The following is a 24,885-nucleotide window of genomic DNA, read 5'->3' on the forward strand; positions in this document are numbered from 1 at the left end:
TTCTGGGTCGGGCAGCGTGGGAACCAGGCGAGGGGCCCTGGTTTTGTCTGCAGCCTGCCTCCGCCTCCTCCTTCTCGCTAGACTCAATCCCTAGCTCACCGCGCCAAGCCCTCACCGCAGAGCATGCTTCCGAGCAGCCCTGAGCTGCGGGCGCCAATATTAAGGCACTGTGCAAATGCCAGGCCAGGGAACCAGAGTCCAGCGTCCTCGCTGGGGGCCGGCCAGTGCAAGGAGGGACCACAGAGCAGCATCCTGAAGTGCCGCTGTTTTCCAGGCGGTCCTGTGGCAGGCCAGTGGGGGGATCGGGGGAGCCGAGGAGAGGGCCAGCCTGGCTTCTCAGAAGAGCCCCCCAGGGGCCTGGGAGGAAGGGGGTGTCCTTGCTCTTGGAGGGGCTGTATCACCCTTTCCACCTGTGTGAGAGGCCACCTGGGCCTGGTGTCCTCCAAGCCAAGACGAAGGCCCTCCACGGCCACGTTCCCCTGACCTGCAGCAGTCATCCCGGGAGGGGGCGAGTGGAAGTCTCCCCACCACCCCAGCCGTTCCTCCTGGTGCTCCTCTGCTTCCCCCCACTTCCTTCTCGGCCCTTCCCCGCTCCCTCGCCTTTCTTTCCTCGCCAGGTAACAGCCTGGGCCGTGAACACGGGCAGAATGGGCTTCAAGTGCCGGCTCCACAGCTCACTCCAGCTTCGTGGCCTTGGGCACGTCACCCCACCTTTCTGAACCCCGTCGGGCCGATTTGTAAGCTGGGGAAGAGAGCAGTGCCTGCCAGAGAGGCGGCGTGAGCGCGGTTCTATGAATAGCCAAGACCTTCAGGCAACGTCCGCGGGTGTGCCAGAAAGGCTGGCTTGCTTATTTCTTAAGTTGCTGAACTTGGTTTCTATTCCAAGTTCCTACTCGTCTTGTGGGGTCAGGGACGGCACTGAAATCTCAGTCAACTCGGGGCGCCCCGTCCCCCCAGGGTGGCCTGCCTCTTCTGGGGGCCTGGGAAGCATGCAGGTGTGGGGTGGGCTCCACCTGTGGTACGCAGCCCATCACCGCTCCGGGCAGGCAGCCCCAAGACACCCTGGCTCCTGTGCATTCTCCGGCCACGGGGCCCAGCCAGCTCACAGCTGGGCCCTCCAGCCTCGGCCCGAGGTTTGCTGGCTCTTCGGGGCTTTTCGGGCTACACCCCACTTGGGTGCAGGGGCAAGATTCTCCTCCTTACCAGACTCGGCCAGGAGAGAGGTCAGGGCTCCAAACTCCAGTCACAGAAAACGTGCTTGGGCTCGTTTCTGCCACGGAGAGGGCGGGGGGGCTGGCACGGGGCCTCAGGGTTGTTTCCGCTCTTTCGGGCCTGACTTGGGAGAGGGGCAGGAGGCTCTCCCCAGCCCCCATATTCCACCGAAGTCTGGGGTTCAGTGCTGAGCAGGGCCCGCCTGAGGGGGCGTCCAGGACAAGCCCCCGTCCTGCCCTCTATCTGAGCCTTGTGTCTCACGCTGGAGCCTCTAAGTCAGAACCCGAGAACTGGACTCCTGTCCCCGTGTGTCCTCTGCCCCAGGAGAGGAATGCTGTAGGGCTGGAGTGAGGGGCGGAGTGTGTGGCCTCAGGAAATAAGCGAGGAAGCACCCACTGATCTCCTGTCGTTGTAAGTTGCTGCATTTCTGTGGGCCCCTCCCAGAGTCAGCCCCCAGTGTGACGGCCACCCCCAGCTCCCCACTTCCTTCCTGCCTCCCCTGCCCCCCTGCTCCGGGTTCCTTCCCTCTTCAGGTTCCACGCAGTGGCGGCAGCAGCAGGGCTGGGAGGCAGGGAGCCAGGCGGGCAGGCTCAGTGGGCCACACAGGGCTGGGGGCGCTCCTCCGGGCACCATCACCCACCATCGTGGAGCGTGGCGCTGCTCCCTCCTCCCCTCCTTGCTCATTTCCCCCACCTCCCCCCGGGGCCTTCAGTCTATAGAAGCCACGGAAGGCAAACAGACCCTGTGTGTGTCCCGCAGGCTGGTGGGCACGGCCGCAGCTCCTGGGCACTATGGGAATGGGTGCACACAGCTGCCAGACAGAGGGCCAGGACACAGTGTACCTGTCCTCTGCATCTCTCCCTTGGCTCCAAGAAGCGACACCGTACCTGTATGTCCCCAGTGAATTGCCATGTCCCCAGAGAAACTACTAGAAGAAATCAGTTTCAACAACAGCAGTAGACCTTCGGGCCAGACAGGGAGTGCGGACTCTGAAGCCAGAGCATCTGAGTTCAAGGCCAGCTCCACAACATGCTGTGCGACTTTGGGCTGGTCACTTAACCTCTCTGTGCTTTGGCTGCCTCATATTAAATGGAGGATCTTGAAAGCTCTTGCCTCAGGGGGTACTGAAATGATTCAGTGGGACCAGGCACGTGATTGGCCCATGGTAAGAACTCCAAGAGAGTGGCCGCCATCATCAGTGTAACTATTGTACATTCTACGGAGAACGAGGAGGGAAGGGAACACAACCGACTCCTGGACGTCGGCCCAGGGAATTGGGGATCCATATTTTGCACTTGTTAGAAAGACATGAGATTCCCCCCGTGCTTTCTGTCATCGCCCCAGCCATTCAGCATATATCCACCCTGCCACGCCAGTGTGGCAGCTGTCCAGGGCCACCCCCACCCCACCCAGCCCTGCTCCGCCTCTCACGCTCACCTCCACCCCCTCCTGCCCCATCCTGCCCCATCCCTCTCTACCTGCTCTACCCTTGACTGCTCCGCCTTCCTCTACCCTGACCTTTGCCCTCCTGAGCGGACCTAAGGCTCCCCCGCCCCAGACTTTGCCAAGTCCAAACTTCTGTTTCCCCCCAGGACTTTGGGCAGGGCTGGCCAGAGCCAGGGCCAGAGCTAGAGATGTCGTCCCCAGGGTTTCTTGCCCTTTGCCCCCGGAACTGTGAGTTCCCCGAGCCAGTGAGCACAAGCATCTCCAACCCCAAGCCCCACTCAGGGTGTGGTAAACAGGAGCCACTCGCCGAATGCACGAGTGAGTGGGTGACTGGGTGACTGAGTGACTGAAGGTTCCCAGTGACGGTAGGATGTCCCCCGCCTTTTACCAATCCTGGGGGCCTGCCAGGCACTACACCAATGCACGTGAATACTTCTTCTCACTTATTATTTCTCACACCAGCCCTAAGAAAGAGACACCATCCTGGCCCCCATTTCACAGGTGTTGAAACTGAGGCTGAGAGGAGTTAAAGCCACCCCTCTGAGGAAGGACTGGATCGAGTCCATTACTATGATCTTTCTCCTCCTTAGGGCAGAGTTTTTTGGCCAGGTATCCATGGATGTGCCTGTAGGGGAACATTGAGAACACCGTGAGAGTTTGTGGAGAGAGTGAGTGTTTGTGCACACACACACAGTTCTTGTAGAGGAGGCGGTTCACAGGTTTCATCAGGTGCTGAAATGCTTGTTTGGACGTACTGGAATCCATGTATCTCTCCGCCCTTCCTGCTCCTGTCCATCTTCCCATCCTCTCCCAGAGGGCCGTTAGTCAATTGCACCAAGTACTTGCCTCGTGCCTCACCTGCTGCTGGCACCCAGGACTTCTCTGGTCTCCTGACACATAGTGTGGCTTCAGATAATGAAATCCCAGGTGCTCTGCAACGTCCTCCCTCTCCGGGGGTCTGGGTAACTCAGAAGGGCCTTGCTGCTGCGTCTGGGTGGCTTCACTGTCTGAACTCCTCTCGGCCCCCAGGGGGGGCGGGGACACTGTGCTAGGGCGTGAGGGGGACACCCTTGGGCAGTGCAGCCGGCAGGACCTGAAAGACAGAGCCTGTGTCCCCGCTTCCCCTGTGTCCCCGCTTCCCCTGTGTCCCTTGCGGCCTGCAGTAGTCCTGCTCCCGTGAGGGGCATGACCAGCCTTGACAGAGGAGAGCATGCTTGATGGCATGAGGCTGTGGCTCAGGACAGGCACTTCCAAGTCCCTGTCCTGTTCCAGAGTCTTTTCTCCTCCGGGGGCGGCCACGGGGAAGAGGTGCTCGCAAAGGAGACCGGAAGGGGAAACTGAGGAATGTGGGGTTAGCGTTTTCTGAGCCAGGGCTGTATCAGCTGGGGACTCTGCCCCCCGCTGTGATCACTCCAGTCTTCAGCCTCACCCTACAAAGGACATCAGTGGGGTTCTTCTGCGTGTGGAAAGCGAGGCTTTCAAAGATCAAACATCTCACTCAAGGTCATGACCCCCACCCCCACCCCATGCATCTGAAACCTGATCTCCCTGACTAGAAAGCTGTACCCCGACCCCTGCCCTCTGAGGACCTGTGTGCACTTGGACATCACTTTGTAACTCCCTAATTTGCAAAGGCCATCCTACTTGGTTTCTCTGAGCGCCCTCCCCCAAAGGCCCCCTCCCCTGCTTTCTGTCCAACTTCGTGGCGGTTTGTAACGAGGGGGGGGGGGTTGGTTGTCTTTAATCCTGCACCTCCAGCTCTTGGGGCTCATTACCGGTCCATACACTCAGAACAGTGCCTGGCAGGCAGATGGTGCTTCACAGATACTTCGCTGAATGAAGGAACAAGTGAGCGGGCGAGCCCCGGAGCTACCAGTAACAGAGGACGTGCGCAGAGAGCTTTACCGAGAGACAAAATGCTCTGCTTTTCCTTCGTCCCGCCCACCACCCTTCGAAGGGGTCCTGCCCCTGGCTCCCAGCTGAAGCTGCCCCAGCCCCGGTGCAAATTTAGTAAGAGAAGTGGGACTCGATCCCAGGGCAAAGCGTGGTGGCCTTTCCCCTGCCCTGAATGATCTCAGCGTGGGGATTTGTGGAACACCAAGGAAAACTTGCACCAGGCAGCGCTGTGGTATGGGGGTGGGGGAGGGCAGGGTGTGTGGGGGGGGGGGTGCCCGCTTTGCTTTCTAAACGCTCAGAGTGTGTGTGAGGAGGCCAGACTCGTGCATGCGGAACATTTGGGAAACGGCACGAGGCAGCAGCCGACACAGTGCTGAATCGCACAAAGTCAGGTGCCAGCCACACTCTCTTCCTTAACTAATCTGAGTCTTTTAATACCAGATGGGAACCCTGAGAATAGCATCTCTATAAAACAGATGAAGAGCAAAGCCGGAAGCCAAGGGGAGGCTGCGGCTTGCTCACGTTTACGCCACTCTAGCCCGGCTCGGTGCCTGGCCCGCAGCACCGGCGGCGGTGACAGCCCCCTCCATACCTGGCCACGCTGCATGCCAGGCGCCTGCTGATGGCCCCACAGGCATCACCCGGCCACTGCTCACAGTGACGCCGTCCACCAAAGGGGAAGCTGGGGCTCAGAGAAGGTACTCAGCAGGCCCGGAGTCACTGTGCTATTAAGGGGCAGCATCGAGATTGGAACCCAGATCTAGCCTCCCAGACCCAGGCCCTTAATCTGAAGCTGCTGCCTCCGTGTGTCAGGGGACACAGGGAGACCTTCCCTCACTCACAAGGGTGGCAAGAAACACCGGGAGGGAACTGAGAGGCGGGAGGAGAGACCGCGGGACTGAACGCACCTGCGTGTTGCATGATCACAGGGGAACTCGTGTGTGCTTGAACGGGATCCCTGACCGTCTCCTCCCTGCCTCCCTGCACAGCCTCCCCCCAGGGCCCTTCGGGCTCCTAGGGGGGCGCTCACGGCAGAGGAAAGGGAGGACCTCGCCCCCCAAGACTCCCGAGGACATGGACGGGTGTTGGGGGTACGTATCCGTCTGCTCAGGTGCCGGACCAAAATGCCGCAGGCTTCAACCACAGACGTGTTTTCCCACGGTTCTCGGCACTGCACGTGTCCAGGCTGGTGTCTGGTGAGGGCTCTGCTCCCGGGCTGCGGACGGCTACCCCTCCTTCCTCCTGCGTGCTTCCCAGGCCTTTTCTTGTCCTGTGTGGGGCAGCAGCGGTGCCTCCCTGGTTCCTGTTCTTACAGGGATGTTAAGGACACCAGTCCCACACAGGGATCAGGGCCCTGCCCTCACAACCTCATTGAACCTTAATTGCTGTTTCAGAGGCCCCATCTCCAAACATGGCCACACTGGGGTTAGGGCCTCAGCATACAAGTTGGGGGAGGGGGGCGGGGACACAAACATTCAGTCTCTAACCTAGTGGATGAGTGGGGGACTGAGCATAAGCTCACCCACCTGCCGGACTGGAAGGAGCCACAGCCACCGAAGCCCAGGTCGAATGGGGCAGACAAAGTTGCATTAGCAAGTACACCACACTGGGGACAGCAGGTCACATGGCCCATGCAGCCAGGTGACTGAGGGGAGGTCCCTGTCTCCCCATGCAGTTCCCTGCTCCGTCACAAGCCCCCAAGAGACAGGGAGTGGGTCTGCCGTCATCTTCCCTCTTGTCCTTCACACTTAATGTGTATCGCTCCCTGGGTGCTTTCTTCGTGCGCACCCCGTAGGTGACGGGTGCTGCTTCGTACGTAGCACGAGCCTATTCATCCGTAGATAACACCTGCCACCCAGGGCATCCTCGGGAACAAATGAGTTATCGTGGGTGTCATTATTTGGTACGTGGTTGTTGTGTGAGAGAATAAATATTTGTTGGATGAATACATCTTCACTTGGGAGAATGTACTTCTTCCTTAGGAAGGCAAGGATGATCTGTTCATCATCAGTTTTTACTTACCAACTGGGTCACTGAGCAAAGAAAATCCATCCATCCATCCATTCATTCATTCAGCCCTGATGGACTGAGCCCCTGTCAGAAGCCAGGGGTTGAGCAGACAGCGTAGAGCTAGGTCAGCAGTGGTCCCTGCTCTTTGGGGACGCATCGTGCAGAGGGAGAGACAGACAAGGAAAGGGGCAAAGTGTGCTCTGATCGGGGGTAACCCCACGTTCTGCAGGAACCCCAAGGTGGACACATACTTGGGGGTCAGAGGGATTTCTGGAGGAAATGACATCTGAAGTGCGTCTTCAAGGATGAGCAGTGCGTCGCCAGGTGGAAAAGGTGTGAGGGACATTCCAGGCAGAGGGACCAGCAGGTGCCAAGGCCCTGAGGCACATTTGGGGATAGTGAAGGTCTGTGCGGCCGGAACCCCAAGGAGAGCACCAGGGAGCAGGGGATTGGTAGATGAAGCCAGGCCATGAAGGGCCTCACCATGTGCATGTGAGCAGTTTGGACCTTGTCTCGGTGGCTTCGCGTTATTCCCACTGCTCTGAGGCAGCCAGCTGTGAACCTCTGGAAGCCCTCGACTCTCTCTGCTCTGTAAAATGGAGCAGTCCCTCTGCGCCTGATTCGGAGGGCGCTGGGGAGGGAGGGATGAGAGAGCGGCGTCTGAGCCTTTTCTAAACTCCCGAGGGCTGGTGGAGATGACGGGGCGGGGGGGGGGGCGCCTGAGGGTGGAGTGGCTTGGCGCCCCAACGGGGGATCTGAGAAGGCTGGGACTGCAGCACCACCCTCGCCCCAGCAAAGACACCTTCTCTGTTCCTTGACTCCTGGTTGTCCTCATGGGTCCTCTCACGTGACCTGTGGCTTCAGCTGCACCCCTCCCTTCTTCCCGAGCAGGGGTGGGCAGGACGGAGGCAAGGGCGAGCCCCTTCCAACCCTCCCGCATTCAGAATTACAGGCCTCCTGGATGAGGCAGATGAGCGCCGGCAGTTAGGAGGGCTGAAGCTTCCACTCTGGTGGCACCCAGGGGTGCTCTCCCCACCTCCGTGGCCCCCACATCCTCATCTGCCATCCGGAGGCAGTGACAGAGCCCCGGACTCCAAGTCCTAATCCCACCTTCTGGCTGGGTCACTTCAGGTGAAGAAGGTCTTAGCCTCGGTTTCTCACTATGGTAATGATTAGACCTACTGTGGTAATGATCTACCTCATTCGCAGGGTGTGGGGTCACGTGGGGGTCATGTGGGTCACACAGCAATGGGCAGTGCAACCACAGGGGGTGGATGTTTGCGGTGTACCTTCTCTCTTACACAAAACAGGACGTGTTTGGACTTGAGGAAGCGCTACGTGCCGCATAGCTAAAGTCACTCAGGTCCCTAGCCAAGTCGCAGGAGACTTGTATCCCTGAAAGGGCAGCTAGTGGGCTGGATGAGGGGAAGCTGCACCCTTAGGGGATGACCACGTGCCTGTGAGGCTGTGAGCCTGGGTGAATGGGTGACTGGGATGCGTTCTGCTCTGACTCTGGGTTCACCTCCAGGCCTGGGTGCCTGTGTCCCGTATGGGGCCCTGTGGACGCGCCTGTGGGTATATTGTGGCTGTGTGTGTCTGTGTGCACCCTGGCAGCACCTGTGTGGGCTGGCAGGACCTGTGCCCATATGTGTGTGTGACGACGTGCACACACATGTTGTGGGACCCTGTGCACAGGGGGGACCCAGGTAACTACCGTTTGGGGAAGGGGTAACTCCTCCTCAGGCCGCCAGGAAGCGAGACTTGCATTTCAGCACCCCAGAGGGCTGAGGAGAAGCCATAGGGGTGGACCCCGACTTTGCCCCTTTGCATGAGAAGCTGAAACTGGGGTTCTGGTCTGTGTGACGTGGAGTGAGAACTCACAGCAGGTAGACTGCTGCCTAACTTCAACATGAACTCCAAGTCTGCCCCAAGGCTGACGGCTGATTAGTCTGGGTGGGGGGAGGAGAGTGAAGGAGGGAGAGAGTCAGGAAAGAAACAGCAAAAAGAGGAAGCAGGGGCCCAAAGGGGCGCAGGACTCTTTTGCTGTCCCCAGCTCTCTGTCACGAGAAGGTGGCCCTGGCCTTGGAGCGGCAGAAGGGGCCCCTCCTCCCTGACAGCCCAGTCGCATATATGTTTTTCTCCCCTCCCTGGTAGGGCACACTTTTTCCCTCCACCCCGTGAATCCAGGTGGTGAGTGAAGTAAGGTTTCCCTTGCAGTCAAGTAAAATAATGCAGCGCATACACATTTATCCCAGACGCAATCTGCTGCCCCCGGAATCCCACCCATGAGCCAGGTGCTTGGGCCGGGTCTGGAGCGCAGCCTCTAGGAGTCCACACACTGCTTGGGAGGGCGTGAAGGGGCGTGGGCAGCGGCGGGTCCCTGGCGCCCCGCAAGAGCCCCGGGCGACCCGGCTCTGCCCCACCCCCCTGAGGTTATCCACCCACCGGGTGCTCTCTGCGCGGCTCAGGCTTGCCTGCCGCCAGCGGGCAGGCAGCGGGCGGGCAGGCGGGCGCGCGGCTCCGCTCCGCGCGGTCCCGGCTCTGTTCATTCATGATTGGTACTCGGCCCCCGGAGACCCAGCCGGAGCGCCGGGAGGGGAGCCGAGCGTGCGGCGGCAGGAGGGGCGGGCGAAGCACGGCTCCCGCACCGCACACAGCGCTGGCTCGGTAGCCTCGGCCGGGCGGGCGGGCGTCCGCCCCGTGTCCAGCTCCAGGCAGGCTCCGAGGCACCGTCGCCGGCCCTTGGCTAAGGAAGCAGCCGGGCTGGGGTCCGAGGGCTCGCGGGCAGCCCTGGCCCGGCGAGTCAGTGAATGTGCGGGGCTGAAGACGAAAAGAAAAGGCTTCCCATTGCCGGCCCCACGCTCCCTGAATACCAAGCTGCAAGCGAGCTGCTGGGCGCTTTTTCCCCTCCAGTTCCGGGTGGAGGATCCACACTGATTTTCTTTCCAGGGGAGGGGTGGGGCAGGGCCCGGGTCCCAACTCAAGTCTCAGCTGCCATGGGGGCTGTCATGGGCACCTTCTCTTCACTGCAAACCAAACAAAGACGACCCTCGAAAGGTAAGATGCCTCCTTCTTCCTATTGTTCCCCTGGCTGGGTTGGGGGGTGCTCAAGGCTGAGCTGGGGTGTCCCACCTGACTCCTCTGGCCCAGACTTCCCCCTCCTTTAGGAGCAGGTCCACACCTCTGTATCCAGAGGAGTACGAAGCCGGCGGGAGAATTGGTGTGAACAGCCGTGAAGGCACAGAGGAGGGCGCCAGAGTGGGGGCCGGTGCCTGTTTCCAGGGTGATGGGCACCAGGACCCTCCTTCTGGGGAAACCCCTAAGAGCAGAAGGAAGGGGCAGATTCCCGGTGAAGGGGGGTGACAATTGTCGAGGGTGGGGACAAAGTGTTGGGCGGCTCTTCCCGTTCCCATGACGGCAGGTGATTGTGTGACTCCGGGCACCCAGCGAGGGTGCTCACACACTCACCACTCCCCGGGTGGCGAAGCTGGTGCAGACCTGGGAGCCCGTCACTAGCAAGGAGAGGGTGCTCAGCCTGCCCGCCCCAGAAACCCTCTGCAAGCCAAAAGGAATCAGCTGCTGCCAGGTGGTGCACCTCCCAGGGCTCTCGTCCTGGTGGCTCGGGGAGTCTTTAGGAGACAGGGCATCGCACAGGGGTGCCGCCGTGCTGTGGAGCCACTGGGAGCCACGGGCACTGCCAGGGTGTGGCGGGGAACTGAGCTCACACCAAGGGTTAGAAAGCGCGACGTCCCGGGGCCCCTCCCACCCCCGCGCCACAGCCGCCTTTCCCCAGCTGAGACCTGCTCTCTGTCCCCAGCGGGGCCGTCACCAGGTGGGTCCCAGTGAAGTTGGGACAGACGTGTGTCGTGCCGGCCTCCCATCCAGCAGTGAAGAAGTTGGTGGTTGGCAGGCAGAGGCTGGGTACCGTTAGAGAGAAGAAAATGATGGTTTTGATGTTGTTTTGTTTCACGCTCAACTCCTGTCATGGGGGGGTAGGAGGACTGCAGTGACCTGACACTGATACCTTCAAATTCTGCCGTGGAAGCCCCAGTTCTGGCGTGAATCCCTCCCCCTGTGGCCTCAGGCAAGGCCCTTCACCCCTAATGCTAGTGATTAGATGTGTCAGGATAATGGTGCACCCCAGGGTGCACCCCAAGAGGCTTCTCTTAGGGCTTTGGTTGGTCTCAGCGGATGGATTGGGGGAGTCCACCTCGCAGAGCCCTCCCGAGTGACCTGTCCTTGGGGGGTCCAGGCATCTGACCCAGCCCCCCACAAACGTCAGGCTGGCTGCCCCAAGGAGTGAGGTCTCTGGGAAAAGACCATCAGGGACGAAGCCGGGCTGGTGTTCACAGTCTGAAACACGGAAGAGGCTTCGGCCCATTTCTCCCGCTAAATTGCGCATCCTCCTGTCAGGGAAGGGACTGGCTGCCCTCTTGGCCGTCCCAGGCAGGACCAACAGGTCTGCCAGCCTTGGCCTTGACATTCAGAACCCTCCGATACTGCTCGACTCCGGGTGAGATTCAGCCCTGAATCTCTATCCCCGCCTCAATCATCTGTCTGTCTGACTTCCATGCATCTCATAGGCCAGCAGACTGTGGGGACAAGGGTCTCAGGTGTTCGTTTTAAATTATTTTCTATGCCTGTGGCACTTTTGGGAGGCAGCTCCATACCTAGCAGAGTCCGGGTGTGAGTCCCTCCCTCTGTAACCTCGGACAAGTCCCTTCCCTTCTTCAGGCCTCAGTTTTCTCATCCATACTTGTATGAGAATTACTACTTCCAGGCAGGAGACTGGGTGTGTGGGGAAGTGGAGGGAGGAAGACCCTCACACTGCTGGCTGCAGCCACCAGGGGCCCAGAAGGGATTGTGGGAAGGATCTGAAGATCAAATGGTTGATGGATGTGGAGCTCCGTGTACAGGGCTGGGCGAAGGCTTAGAGCTCAGGCATGCCTGTCTACCATTCTCTTCTCCCACACAAAACTGCAGGTCACCCCGACTGCATCCCCACAGGATTCCCAGAGGCCAACGCTCTTTGCTTCTCCCTCCCAGGATTCTATGAAAGAGGGCCGAGGGCCCCAGCATTCACTGAGCTCCTACTGTGTGCCTGACGCAGTGCTGGGTGCTTTATCCGTGTGTGCATTCAGATTTAGCTCTCACAAGCTGCCGAGCCCTGAGCGGCCGCCCCCTGCCGCGCAAAGCCCCACCTCATTGCTGACCACCAGCTCCCAGGCGTTTGCCCTGTAGCAGGGGCCCATTTTCCTGTCTTGCACTCTGGAAAGCCAATCTGCAGAAGACCCTTCCCGCAGAGAGGCAGGCGGCTTGGAAACTGCCTGGGAGATGAGTGTTCCCCACCGGGACCTCAGTTTCTCCTTTATAAAAGGAGGTAGTTACATTAGACATTTCCTCAGGTTTCACCCAGTTCTCAGATTTGTGGGTTTTCGTTGCTGATGCTCTTACCAGAGTGGCAGCTGTGATCTCGGAGACGTGGGGCTCACATCTAATGAGATGTAGTCAGAGAGAGTGGAGGAGGTCTGCCTCGAGGTTGCCAGTCCCCCTGCTGGGTTCAAATCCAGGCTCTATCACTTACGAGCTGTATGCCTAAGGCTTATTTTCCTCAACTATAAAACAGGGACAGTAGCGGTTACCATCTTATAGCTGTGTGGTGTGTGGATTTCAAGGATAACAACACAAGCCAATTGCTTCAGCCAAGCTCTGCTACATAATAAGCAGTCAGCAAATTTTAGCCGCTGTGTAATTTATGGCCCTCCTGTTTGGGGCTTCTGAATGCCTGGAGTGAGGCCATCCTGGAAGTGGTCAGTGCCTCGGAGTGTCCGGGGAGCCGGTTTCTGGAGCGCCCGTGCAGCCCTGCCGAGGTGACCAGGACCCCAAACCCCATTGCTGCAGCCCCTCCCGACCTCTGCTGCTGTTGCTGCTGCTGCTGGCGGCCCTGAAAACATTCCAGCCTGCTCCATAAGTACCCTGCATGCTTTGAAAACAGGATTTTGTAGCACTCGTATGTTTTTAAAATGCAGCAAAAGCTGTATGTGCTTAGTACTGGGAGAGGGTTGCTCCTGCCCCGCTCAGGGAAGAGTGTCCTGAAGGCAGCCGGAATCCGAAGGAAGCAGAGAGCCACGTCAGCGTAGAAAGGCGTTCCAGTGTATTTTCTGTCTCCGTTTGGGGTCTCTGCCTTCAATGAAGGTGGCAAAAGCCCTGCTTCAGGGGATGCAGCCTCTGCACCCTGGTCCCAGGTAGCATTTCGGGCTCCAGTAGTTTTGCATGTGCTTAGCATACCGAGACCAGTGCTCTGGGCTTGGGTGGGTCAGTGGGAAGGGTTGGGGTGTCGGAGTCCCCAGAGGAGGAGGTGCAGCTGTGGCAGCTGGGTCTGCAGTGGGGGGCGGGGTGGCGAGAGAATTGAGGGAGAACATCACTAGGAAGGCCCCTCCCTGGGAAATAGCCCCAGGTTGCCGTGGAGGCTGGGCTATCCCCCACGACTGCATGAAGCTCTCAGACCTTCTGGAAGGACTGAGCACAGGATCTCCAGAATGCTCACTGAAATGACGCGCGAACAAAATCCCACAGCTGCTCATTGCTTTTCTAAGGCCACATGGCAAGTTAGAAACAGATGTGGGACTGGCCCCCTGGCCCCTAGACCAGGGAGCGCCCGGCAAGGCTGGGTCTGGGGCCTGTCGGTGGGGAAGCACGTTCTACTCGGAGTGATCTGGGCGGCCAGCAAGAGGCAGCGACGCGGAGAGAAGCCATTGCCCTGCTGTTACAGGGCCCTGGCCTCCGGTGACACTGGGCAGGCTGCCTCTCCTGGGAAATGTGGCTCTCCTTCTGTCCAGAAGAGGCATGCTGGTTTGCAGAGGCATCCGTGCCTTGGGCATTGTCTGCTGCTGCGTCTCTGTCCATCCCTTTAACTCTGGTTCACCCTTCCCCGCCGCCCCCGCCCCCCATCTCCTTGCCAATAGTTAAAATTCTGCCCACATTCCAAGACTTCACCCAGCTGTTTCCACATTCTGGAAGGCTTCCCCAGGCCCCAGAGAAAAGTGATTCCTTCCATCTAAATTCCTGAATCTTTGAAGACGAATTTCTCATGACTCTCAAGTCACCCTTTCAGTTGCGCTGCTGAAGGGATGGTGGTTTTAACCCTCATTTCACCCCAGAGTGTCGGCGTCTTGGGGGGAGCTTGTCTGAATCATCTTTCACAGCCTGCGGCTCGGCGCGTTGCACGCAGTAGGCACTCAACAAGTCTTTTCTGGAAGAAATGATGAAGAATGGGATGGCTGGCCGCTCTCTGTTTTTTTCCCTTTAATTGCAGACCCTGCAGGAAAAGTTAGTACACCACTGGAATTTCAGTTACCAGCCCTCTGCCTGGAAAGAATTCTGTTATCTGGTCTGCTGGCTTTGAATTGGCTTTGTCTCCGAAATGTTCTGAATCTGTTTACCCCTCAGCAGGGGAATGCCGATAACAGTGTGTCTAGTCCCCAGCCCCCTGACAGTCACAAAAGTAGGCCACGCCCAGGGTCTGGTGCAGTTCTGGTCCCTCGGAAGAAACTGAATGGAGTTGAAGGCGAACAGAAATCAGGAGGCAGGGGGCGGGGGGGAGACTGAGAGAGGGAAGAGAGGGGACAGCTGCCTAAAATCGGTGCAGATTCTCATTCCAGTGCCTGGAAAGCAACTGAGACTCAGACCTGTCTGTGTACCCAGAAGGGCTTTGCTCGGTAATAGCTTCGTACGTGCGCCAGTGAGCAGGGGCGTGGAAAAGCGAGTGATGGAATGAACGGGGAAATCAATACGTGTCGTGTGAAATGTGTGATAGCAGACGTGATGGAGGAAATGAGGGCCTGTGTGCATAACTTAGTAAGGAGTGAAGTCCTCGAAAGGCTGCAGTCAAAGATTTGTCTTTGCACGGAGAGCATTAATGGCTGTGCTCCCAAATCTTGGCTCTAAGCCCCTCTGCTCCCCGCCCCCCTCCCCCAACCATGAGAGGTGGAAGGAGTTGGTGGTAGAGAAAGCCCCGGTACAGATCATAGTAAACGTACATACAGCACCTGCTTCTTAGAAAGCGAGAAATTGTAAATTCAGTCGAGAAGAATCCTGGTGGTGTTTTGAATACCAGCAGACACGTAGTGTCTTTGGGGAAGCTGGGAAGATGGGAAAGGACCTCTAAGCTTTCACTCTTTTGTGGATTCATTCGAAAAACTAAAGTGGCCTGTCTGGTGGGGCTCAGTGGATTGAGCGCTGGCCTGCGAACCAAAGGGTTGCTGGTTCCATTCCCAGTCAGGGCACATGCCTGGGCTGTGGGCCAGGTCCCCAGTGGGGATGTGTGAGAGGCAACCACACATTGAGGTTTCTCTCCCTCTCTTTCTACCCCCTCCCCCTCTGTACAAATAAGTAAATAAAATGTTTTAAAATAACTACAGTGAGGACTGACTCAGAAGACCTCCCTGGCATTTCAGGTTCAGGTTCACCTTATCTGGGTGGGATGAGGAGCCTGTGTGTCTGTCCGCCCCTTCACTTGCTCACTGAGCTGCTTCTTCCACGTCCTTTCACGCCTCCTGCAGGTCCTTCAAGAGCTCATTCAGTATCCCCCCCGCCGCACCCCACCTCCGGCTCCTGCAGGCAGAGCCCCCCACCCCCCGGCTCCCCCACCGCCGTTGCACTCCCCCTCGCTCCAGTCTCGCACACGAAATGTTGTTGGTTCACACAGTTCTCTCTCTGCCTAGCTCTGAGGCAATGGGCCTCACTGCAGGGCCTCTGCACGGCCTGACCCAGGGCCCAGACTTGATGGGTGTCCGCTGTGTGGGAGAGAGGATGATTGGCCCAGGTGGGTGCCGTGGGCGGCCCCGAGCGTGCAGGGATGCAGCTGCGCAGAGACGTCCAGGTCTGCTCGCAAGGAGGGGCGCCGCCAGGTTCTGCATAATGGCCCTGGAGCCGAAGTCCCTTCCCATTCATCAGGCAGAGAGGGAGCGGTGCTTAGGAGAGAGAGGCAGGGAGAGGGTCAGGGAGAGGGGCTGTCACGCTCCACCTGAGAGTTCTGGAGCCTTCAGAGGAACTTGACTTATCTTTAAACGCTTCGCCTCGCTCCAGGTAGCATCTTAAATGGGTCACTTTCAGGGAGTTGCCGAGGTCAGTCGGGATGTACTAGCTCGCTGTGCGTGGGCCCCAGGAGCAGGGCTTTGGATTCATTCCAACGGAAGGCCCCCCGGGGCGGGCAGTGTGGGGGAAGGAATGGGAGCCACGATCCAGTCAGGGACCTAGGACCAGGACTGCGCAACAGTTACAGTCCCTCGGTTAAAGGAGGAGCCTTGGACTCACACTCTGGCTCGGTGACTTCGCTGCATCTCTCTCTGAGCCTCGGTTTCCTCCTCTGTAAAGTGGGGACGATGACGGTGTCTCCCTTGTGGGGCCGTGGGGGGGCTCAAGGGGGTGGTGAGCGCCTCTTCGCTCACGGTGAGGTGGTTTCAGCAGCTTGGGGTCACACTGGCTTTGCTGCAGCCTCTTGTCCCTCAAGGGGCAGGTGCCTTCCTCCTCCGTTGCCCCATTTGTAGGATGCTTCTTGCAGCCCCTCACAGTCTCTGTCCCTTCAGACCGTGGCCCCTGAGTCCCTCTCTCTCAGGCCCAGAGCCACCAGAACCCTGAGCAGCTTCTCTGGTGACTCCTACGGGGCGTTGAGTTTCAGACGACGGAAGACATTCCCATCAGGGGGGTAGGGACATGTGGACCATCTTCCAATAACGGTGATAATAGTAACAACAGCAGCTCACACCAATCTGCCTCTTCTCTGTGCCAGGCGCCTGGCTCTGCCCTTCTCCTGTGTTATTTTCTTCATCTCCCCCGGGCCCTGGCAGACAGACCCCATTCCAGTTCCCACTCTGCAGATGAGGACACTGAGGCTCTAAGAAGCGAAGTGCCTTGGCCAGGGTCACACGGCTTGTGGCGAGCAGTGCCTGCTCCCAGCTGATCCCAGGACCCAAGCAGCTGCACATCACCCCGGCTCCCTCCCACCCCCCACGCCCGGCCCAGCCTGGAGGAGGAACAGCTGAAACGGGGAGCACGGCGGCTGGGGAGAAGGCAGGCGGGGCTAGACTGGAGCTCCTCATTAGCCACACCGAACAACCCAGCCCTCTGCTGTCCTAGAGCAGAAGGCTTTTAGCCCCGTCTCGAAGCCCTCCAGATCTGTCTCCACTTCATCTGACCCTGCCCGAGCCCGAATCTGAAGTGATTGCAGGCAGAAGGCCAATTAGCAAATTCATTAATGCGATTAAACATCTATCTTCTGCTCTACTCATTTATGAGAACTAAATTTCCCTCCTTTTGTTACAGCCATCACTGCCTGTCAGGGGAGGATCAAACCCTTAAATATCTCCACACGTGTTGGAGTCTCCAGCCTTCATAATCAGCCACCAGATTTGGTCAGTGTTGCCACGTGGTCCAGAGGGGTGGGGAGGGGTCAGGTGGTCACTGACTTGTCATCCTTGCAAAGGAAACAAACCCTGGAACTCACTGGCGCATCGGCCTTCTGCTCTCTCGAGAGTTCCCTTTGTCCTTAGCCACATGTTGGCCTCAGTCTGTGTCACACAGATGCACTTGCTGTGGCGGATGTGGGAGGGTCCCCTTAGACCCGGATGCGAAACCTGGCTCTGCGTAGGGTCGGCTGCTCGACCTCAGACAGGCCACCACGCCTCTTCGAGCCTTCTTTTCCACATCCAGAGGATAGGGTGTCGATAGTGATTTCCTCCAAAGTGGGTTGTTACGAGGATTAAATGCAATAATGCACATAAGATACGGTGGCCGGGTCATGGTGAGAATGCCTCTGGAACCGTGTTGCTCAAAGTGTGGTCCTGGGACCTGCAGCCTTGGCATCGCCTGGGGCTCGTTAAAAATGCAGCCTCCAGCGGCATGCCTGTGTATATAATTAGAAGAGACATATATTCTTATAAGATTTTATATCAAGCTGGAAGGGACCTTCAAAAGCTTCTGGTTCAAGTTTCATCTTACAGATAACAAAACAGCCCAGAGAAGGCGAGTGGTTTGCCCACAGTCACACAGCTTGAGTGTCAGAGCCGGGGTCTGAACCCCAAGCGTCTCCAGCCCTGGTTGCCGTCGTATGGCTCGCAGTGAAGTCAGATTTCTCTGATCTAGCATTTCTGCAGTTGAGATGTTCTTTTCTTTTTTTCCTTCCCTTCCCTTCCCTCCCTCCCTCCCTTCCTTTTTTTCTTTTTTAAAACCAGAAGCACAGGACTGCGTGTGCCCGGTACATTTTAATTTCTGTGGGAGACCCTGACTCTTGATTCTACAGCCATCCCCTTATACCTCTGGGTTCTGAAGGTATAACAAGTTGTCTTTCTGGGCCTTCATCTGAGTTGCTTCTGAGACCACAGACCAGGACAGGGTGCAGGGTGGACTGGAGCCTCTCTCCACGGGGGACCCCACGGGCAGTGCTCAGGGCAGAGCAGGCTGGCGGCCTGGTTCATGTGCAAAGCCTCTGTGTGGGGCTGGAAGCCAGAAGAGTTGACAGAAGTCGGTGGGAGTCTAGCGGACAAAGGGAGATCAGGAAGCATGAAAGTCAGTGCTTTTCCCTTTTCCACGGGGCCTCCTAGACCTTCTTTGTCGGAAAACGAACAGTCCTGATTCTTGTAGAAAGCGCCCTGCCCTGAGCAGCGAGTGGGGCCAGAGGGCTCGACGGGGGGTAGGTGTTGGGGAGAGAGGGGATCATTGCTGGAGAGGAGAGGTTTGGGTTTCTGAGAGCCCCTGCCTCCCACACCCTGCTGCCTGCCTCGGTCTCCTCCTTTCATTTTTTCCGGTGGCCCTGTGCCAGTCCTGTGCCATGCGCACTTGGCAAATGGGGGAACTGAGGCTCAGGGAGGTTCTTTGAGTATCTGGTGATTAAAGAGAAAGGATTGAAGCATGGCTGATTCCAGGGCCCCCCACCACACAGCCCCCTCCTCCAGCCAGAGAGCACATCGGGACAAGAACAGGCCGATCAGCTGCTGCTAGCTGCCAAGCTCTCGGGACACAGAAATGACAGCCGCCAGCCTCCCCCTGGGACCGCCAGCACCTCGCTCATGCTGGCCCTGGGTCCAGAGGGGAAGGAGGCCTCTGGTGGCTGCTGGAGGCGGGTCCCCAAGGCCCGCAGCACCCAGCTCACAGGGAGTCAGTGCAGAGGCCCCCACGTGTGGCCCCCTTCCTCCCCATCCCCGGGCCTCACCCACACAGGGACTCTCCCCGGTGGTCAGATCCCACACTCAGCAGGTATCTCGTAGAGGAGCTTCCCTGCTCACACAGCCCGGGGGTTGGGGGGTGGCTGGGGGCGCCCGTCCTTTGCTCCAGGCCAGGCCGGCCCGGGCTGGTTGGGACTCTCAGCACCAAAGGCCCTCTCAGGCTAAATGGTGAAGCCTCCACCTCCACGGCCCCACCAGCTGCTGCACAGACAACTCAAAACAGAAACAGGAAAGTGCGTCCAAGAAGTCTGTCAAAAGTTGGAGTGTTGCCACCATGACTACTTTGATGGGGTTTTTTGAAATGTACTTCCAAAACATGTTGTTGTTTTTTTCCCATGATTTTTGATGCTCCTCCTTTGTTGGTGCTTCGGCCGCCTTCTGAATGTGCCTTTGGGGGTATTTTCCACATCGGAGTTGCAACCAGACAGGAAAAATAAAAATGCCGATTTTTCAAAATAGGTGTGTTGAATACCTACTGTGTGCTGGGCTCTGTGCAAGGTGTTGGCAAATAGAACCACAATCACAAAATATTTTTAAAGATCTTAGCGTAATAAGGAAAAAAGAACAGTAAGAAGAAGGGACAGTTACACAGGGTGGGGCAGCTGGCTTACAGAGTATGCAGAGCACAGAGCTCAGGCTTGTACTGTTATCGATTCATTATCACATTATTTTCCATACAAGCAACCATAAACCCAGGTTTGCCCCACCCTGTATGGTACTTTGTGCCTAGTGCTATCCTAAGTGCTTTGGATACATTCATTGAATCCTCATAATAACCTATGAGGTCGGTACAATGATTACCCCCCTCTAACATGTGAGATCTCATACCGTGAGAAGTATGCTTTCACCCCCCCCCCCCATTCTCTGGGCAAGGAAACTAAAGCTGGGGAAGAACCAGGTTCACGCCCCACATGGCCAGTGGGAGAACCAGGATGCATGCCAGCCCGGATTGACGGAAGCTCCCTGTTATTTGATGCGTTCCCAGCGTGCATACTAGGGAGGGGCGGGAAGGCCTGGGGCTAGAGATGGAGTATTGGATTCTATCCTGACCCTGTCGGGGCACCCCCGTCACTCCCCACTTCCCCTACCATCCATCCTCCCCTTGCGCTGCCTCCCTTGCAGCTCTGATTCTTCCTGGTCGTCCAGAACGACCACACTGCACGTTGGTCCACGTCGCGTAGCTCGTGCTGCCGCCAAGTCAGGCTCCCGTCTGCATCCCCTGAGGAAGAAGCTGCTGGAGGAGGCTGGTTATGTAGGACAGTGTCTGTGCCGGGATTTGAACCTGGAGGGTTGGATGCCAGGGCCTGCACGCTTAGCCACCAGGCTGGCCTGTGTCGGGGCATCTCACTGTCCTGAACTGCGGATTATACCACAGTCGGGGGTGGGGCATGGTGCTCAGGACAGGAACAGAGCATCTCTGCCTGAGAGGGGGCCTGAGACAGGCAGCATTGGAGTCTGAGAATACAGCTGGCTTGGCCTGTGCAGGAATGCAGGTCAGTGACATTCTGGGCAGATGGAGTGGTCCGAGCAGCCAGCTAGAGGGAGACAGCAAGGAAGGAGAAGGAATAAAAAAAATGGCAGTGATATTTCACCCTTCTGTGACTTGGATGACATCAATAGAAAGGTAGCCATTAGAAATGAGAGGGGACAGAGTGGAGGCAGAGACCAGTCAGGCCGTCCACACTCAGGAAGGTGGCGGAAAGACCCGGGACGGTAGGAGAGAGCAAGGGCAAGGAAAGGAAGGAGGAACCGAGATCGGGACTGTCCCCTTTCACCCTTGCTCTGTCTCCCCAGGAGTCTTCCGGGGACCTGGCAGCCCACACCCCCTAGGCCCCATCCCCTCCCAGGGCACTCACAGTGTGACCTGTGCCATGGTTTAGCAGTTGATTGCCTGGAATTGCTCCATGGTCACTTCCCTGACACACCAGTCAGACACAGGTACCCCAGAGCACGGGGCCTTTCTTTCTGCTCTCCGGAGCTTCTCCCGGGAGCCCAGCACGGCTCGGGCACGTGGTTGGTACTCGGTGCCTTGGTGTGACATCTCCCAGAGATGCACGAGGATTTGGGGTTCCCCAATTAGGATTAATGCAGCAAAGACTCTTGGGCACAGCGTTGAGCACCCCGCCCCCACGGCACATCCACAGGATCTGAAAATCAGCGATTGTGGTTTTCGTGCAAACATAGCACCTTGGAGGCTGTTGCGTCGCAGCTTAGAATTGCTTGCCGGAGAGAAAAAGGTGTGAAGTGTGGGGTGAAAGAGAACCGAGGGCCAGCCCTGGCTTACCTCTCAGAGCTGTGTATTTAAGCAAATCGTTCAGCCCCTCTCTGCATGTCTGCTTCTTCCTCTCTTAAATAGCAACAAGCGTCCTGATGACAGCTCCCTAGAGTGTTACAGGGATTAAGTGAGATAGCGTGGCTGGAGTGTTGGGTAAACTAAAGCAATGTGTGAGCAAGGGTAGGAGTGATTTTGAGGAGTGTGGTGCCAGTGGCGGTGGCGGTGGCAGCCATGGTGATGGTGATAGCAGGTAGATGGAATCAGTGGCGATAACGGTGTAGGGATAATGTTGGCCATGGCCGAAGCGTTGGTGACAGTGACTATAGTAATAGTGTCCACGGTGGTACCGGTGCTGTGGAAGCCCTGCTGATGTGACTGGTGACCTGATTATCGTGGTGGGGATAATGGTGACAGTAGGGTGGCGGTGGTGGTGACAGGAGGGGGTGAGGCTGGCACTGGTGGCGTTGGCGATAGTGACATCGGTGGTCGTGGTGGCAGCAGTGCTGGGGGACTTGAGCCCTTTGTCCAATCTGTCGTCTTCGGCCAGGCTGCGCGGAAGGGTTTCCGACCCCTAGAATCCGAATTCCCCCTGGGGGGGGGGGGTTTGTCCGCAGGGGGGAAGGAAGAACAAGACAAACCAGCTCACCCTCTAGATTCCTCCTCTTACCCGTGGCGACTGCGTTCAGAAACGGTTTTACTGAGCTGCCTTCTTGACACTGGCACCCCCAGCGTGCCGCAGTGCAGGGGAGAGCCGTGGTCAGATTTCAGTATTTGTGGGGTGACAGGACACACTTGGAAAGGAAACCGGCGGTGCTGCTGTGTGAACTCACCAGGGTTCGATGTCTCGCCTCCCGAGGTACACAGGGCTCTCAGGCAGCTTCCCATCACCTCGGCACGTGCCCGTGTGCAGACCTTGACCAGCGTGGACGGTGCAGCGCCCTCTGCTCTGGCGAGCTGGGAAGACTGCCCTGGAGGCCAGCCAAGCCTGACTGTGTTCCGCCCCAATTCTGTGCTAACCAAAGAGAACAGTGGAGAAGACACCTCCCACCAGCTGCTTCTGGGGCCCCCCTCCTCAGAGCCCGGCCTCTGTGCCGCAGGAAGGAGAGGCAGGACCCACCCCTGAGACATTTTTTTGTTCTTTAGGCAATAAGTCCCTCCTCCCCAACCCCCCACCCTGGGTTCCCCATCCTGGGAGAGATTACAGAAGTGGCCTCAAGTTCAATGCCTCCAGGGCCCACCCACTACCCTGGGCAAGTGAGAGGCACCCCCAGGGCCTTTTCCACCGCCAGGCGGAAAAGGAGTGACCACATGCTGACATGGTAGGGTCTGGTGGCTTTTAGGGACTGGCCTATAGTCAGGGCTCAATAAATGGAGGTAGTTCTGAATGTCGGTAGCGTTTATTCTCTCGTTCACTGGTAGAGAGAGTCATGCAACAAGTGGTAAATAATGCCAGGCCCCAGCCTTTGCACATGCCTGTGGTTGGTGGAACACGTGTGGTGTGAATCCCCGGGTCCCAGAACTGTGCGCCCGATGGCGGGGGTGGGGCGGGGTCCCCTGAATGGGTCCCACATTGCCAGTGGGTTGGCTGAGAAAGATGCGGGTGGCCTGCAGGCATCTGGGTCCACGTGCCGTTGTGTTGAATAGGGAACACGATTTGAAAACCATCTAGTCTCAGATTTACCCCCCAGGCCTGCCTCTCCCTGGCTGTTAGGTGAGTTGCTAGGTGAACCTGAGTTTCTTTGTGTGACCAGTGAGGTTAGTAACCCGACCACATGGGCTCCCCGGGAGGAGTGCGGGGAGTAAAGTGTAAATGGAGCTGCGGTGGGGGTGGGGGTGGGGTTTGTCTCCCAGGCAGTGCAAGACCGGGGGTAATGAGCGACTGGAGTGGTTTGGGGATTAGAGCTGTCCTCAGCCTTTATCTGTCTCTGGAGCTGGTGCCTTGTTCCCCAGAACCCTGGAACAAAAGAAGAAGGGGACAGAGGGTGGGAGGGAGAGGGGACATAAGAGAACGTCACACGTGGAGTGCAGGCCGCAGGCTGCCACAGCCAGCTCTCCGTGCTGGGCGACCTCCGGGTGGCGCCATGCACATTGTCCCAGTTGTCATGGTGTGCGCGCATTAGTGTAGAGAGAAGCATAGCGTGCCCCCGCATGTAGGCCGTCTGGCTCTGTGCTGGGCTGTTCCCTAAATCAGCTCGTTGAACCGTACCGATCCGATGAGGGAGATGAGGTTATCACCTCCAGTTTAGAGGTGAGACCAGTGGGGAAGACGAAGCTCAGAGGGGTGAGCTTGCCCAAGGTCACTGCAGGGATCGTATTGACCCCAGGCCCGTCTCTGTCCCTCACTCAGTGACTTTACAAATGTTGCTGAATGGCATTAGCTCCACTTATCTTTGGGGGACACCGAGGCCCACAAAAGCTTTCCCCCACGGTTGCACGGCCAGCTTAAAACAACACGCACTGATCCCATTTCTCCGACCGGCAGCCCCGCCATCTCTCCCCAGCAGGCCACTTGTCACTGCAGCTGATAACACAAGTGGCTCTTCTCCCACTCCTTCTCTGCCTGCCTTTCCCGGCCGTCTTCCAGATTTTGAGGGGAGCCATAAGCCAACCGAAGTGTCCGAGAAAGGCTGGAGAGGCTCAAGCCCCAGACCACTGTGTTGTTCACCCAACTTCCATCTGAGCTGCCCGGGAGACACACCCTCTACCCGCTACCACCCCGCCCCGCCCCGCCCCACCCCTGCCTCCCGTGCTCTTGTGTCAGCCGGCAGCAGCCAGATCGCAGGACCGACCTCCGTGGCTCCTCTCAGCCCAGGCCCCACCTCACTCAGTGGTGCTGCCTGTGGTGATGATGGTGAAACACACAGATGTCGGAGCCAGGCCCACCTGGTCTGGAACTTGGCTCCGCCTTGCTGGAGCTGTGTGATCTTGGGTAAGTCACCTGTTCTCTCTGAGCATCGTTTTCTTCATCGGTAAAGCAGGGATGGTAGCTAGGGTGGCTGTCGAAGACTAATCAAAGACTAGTGAAGACTCATCGAAAATGTTCGTGCAAAACAGCTGCTCCATAATAGGCACTCATTTGAGAATTAACAACAGTTAACCTGAGGCCATCAGCTGATAAACACGGGTCCTCTGCCACCGCAGTCCCAGCCCTTAGCACAGGTGTGGTCCTTCCTGGCATGTGCTGTCGCTCCCTCATCCATTCCCTATGGTCGACGTTGGGCATCCATCACTGTCCTTCTGTGCTGGAAGGTGACCTCAGAATCCTTCTTAACACAGCACCCTGGGCCGTCACCACCAACGGACTGCAGTTGGCCTGGAAGGCACACGAAGTCCCTTTGCATCCCCGTGTCTGGTCCAGTTCACATCTGCTGCTCCCTCAGCACAGCCCAGGGTTTNCAGCCCAGGCCCCACCTCACTCAGTGGTGCTGCCTGTGGTGATGATGGTGAAACACACAGATGTCAGAGCCAGGCCCACCTGGTCTGGAACTTGGCTCCGCCTTGCTGGAGCTGTGTGATCTTGGGTAAGTCACCTGTTCTCTCTGAGCATCGTTTTCTTCATCGGTAAAGCAGGGATGGTAGCTAGGGTGGCTGTCGAAGACTAATCAAAGACTAGTGAAGACTCATCGAAAATGTTCGTGCAAAACAGCTGCTCCATAATAGGCACTCATTTGAGAATTAACAACAGTTAACCTGAGGCCATCAGCTGATAAACACAGGTCCTCTGCCACCGCAGTCCCAGCCCTTAGCACAGGTGTGGTCCTTCCTGGCATGTGCTGTCGCTCCCTCATCCATTCCCTATGGCCGACGTTGGGCATCCATCACTGT

At 57.8% G+C, this 24,885-nt stretch overlaps 1 protein-coding gene across 2 annotated transcripts in view; it reads left to right on the forward strand.

Annotated features, from left to right (window-relative positions):
• The window catches only part of KCNIP1 (potassium voltage-gated channel interacting protein 1), a 245,608-nt gene that overhangs the window by 72,900 nt on the left and 147,823 nt on the right, over positions 1 to 24,885 (forward strand). The window contains exon 1 of one of the 2 annotated variants that reach the window (XM_037057751.1): positions 9,129 to 9,621. The exons of the other annotated variant lie outside the window; for it this stretch is intronic. Within the exon in view, the coding sequence (XP_036913646.1) occupies positions 9,375 to 9,621 (247 nt within the window). The 5' untranslated portion in view covers positions 9,129 to 9,374. Of the gene's footprint in view, positions 1 to 9,128; positions 9,622 to 24,885 lie in introns of those variants that run through there. 2 annotated transcript variants of the gene reach the window in all.

Source organism: Sturnira hondurensis, unplaced genomic scaffold, assembly GCF_014824575.4.
Source record: "Sturnira hondurensis isolate 20B ecotype Veracruz unplaced genomic scaffold, ASM1482457v3 Scaffold0009733, whole genome shotgun sequence".
NCBI classification, from domain to species: Eukaryota; Metazoa; Chordata; class Mammalia; order Chiroptera; family Phyllostomidae; genus Sturnira; species Sturnira hondurensis.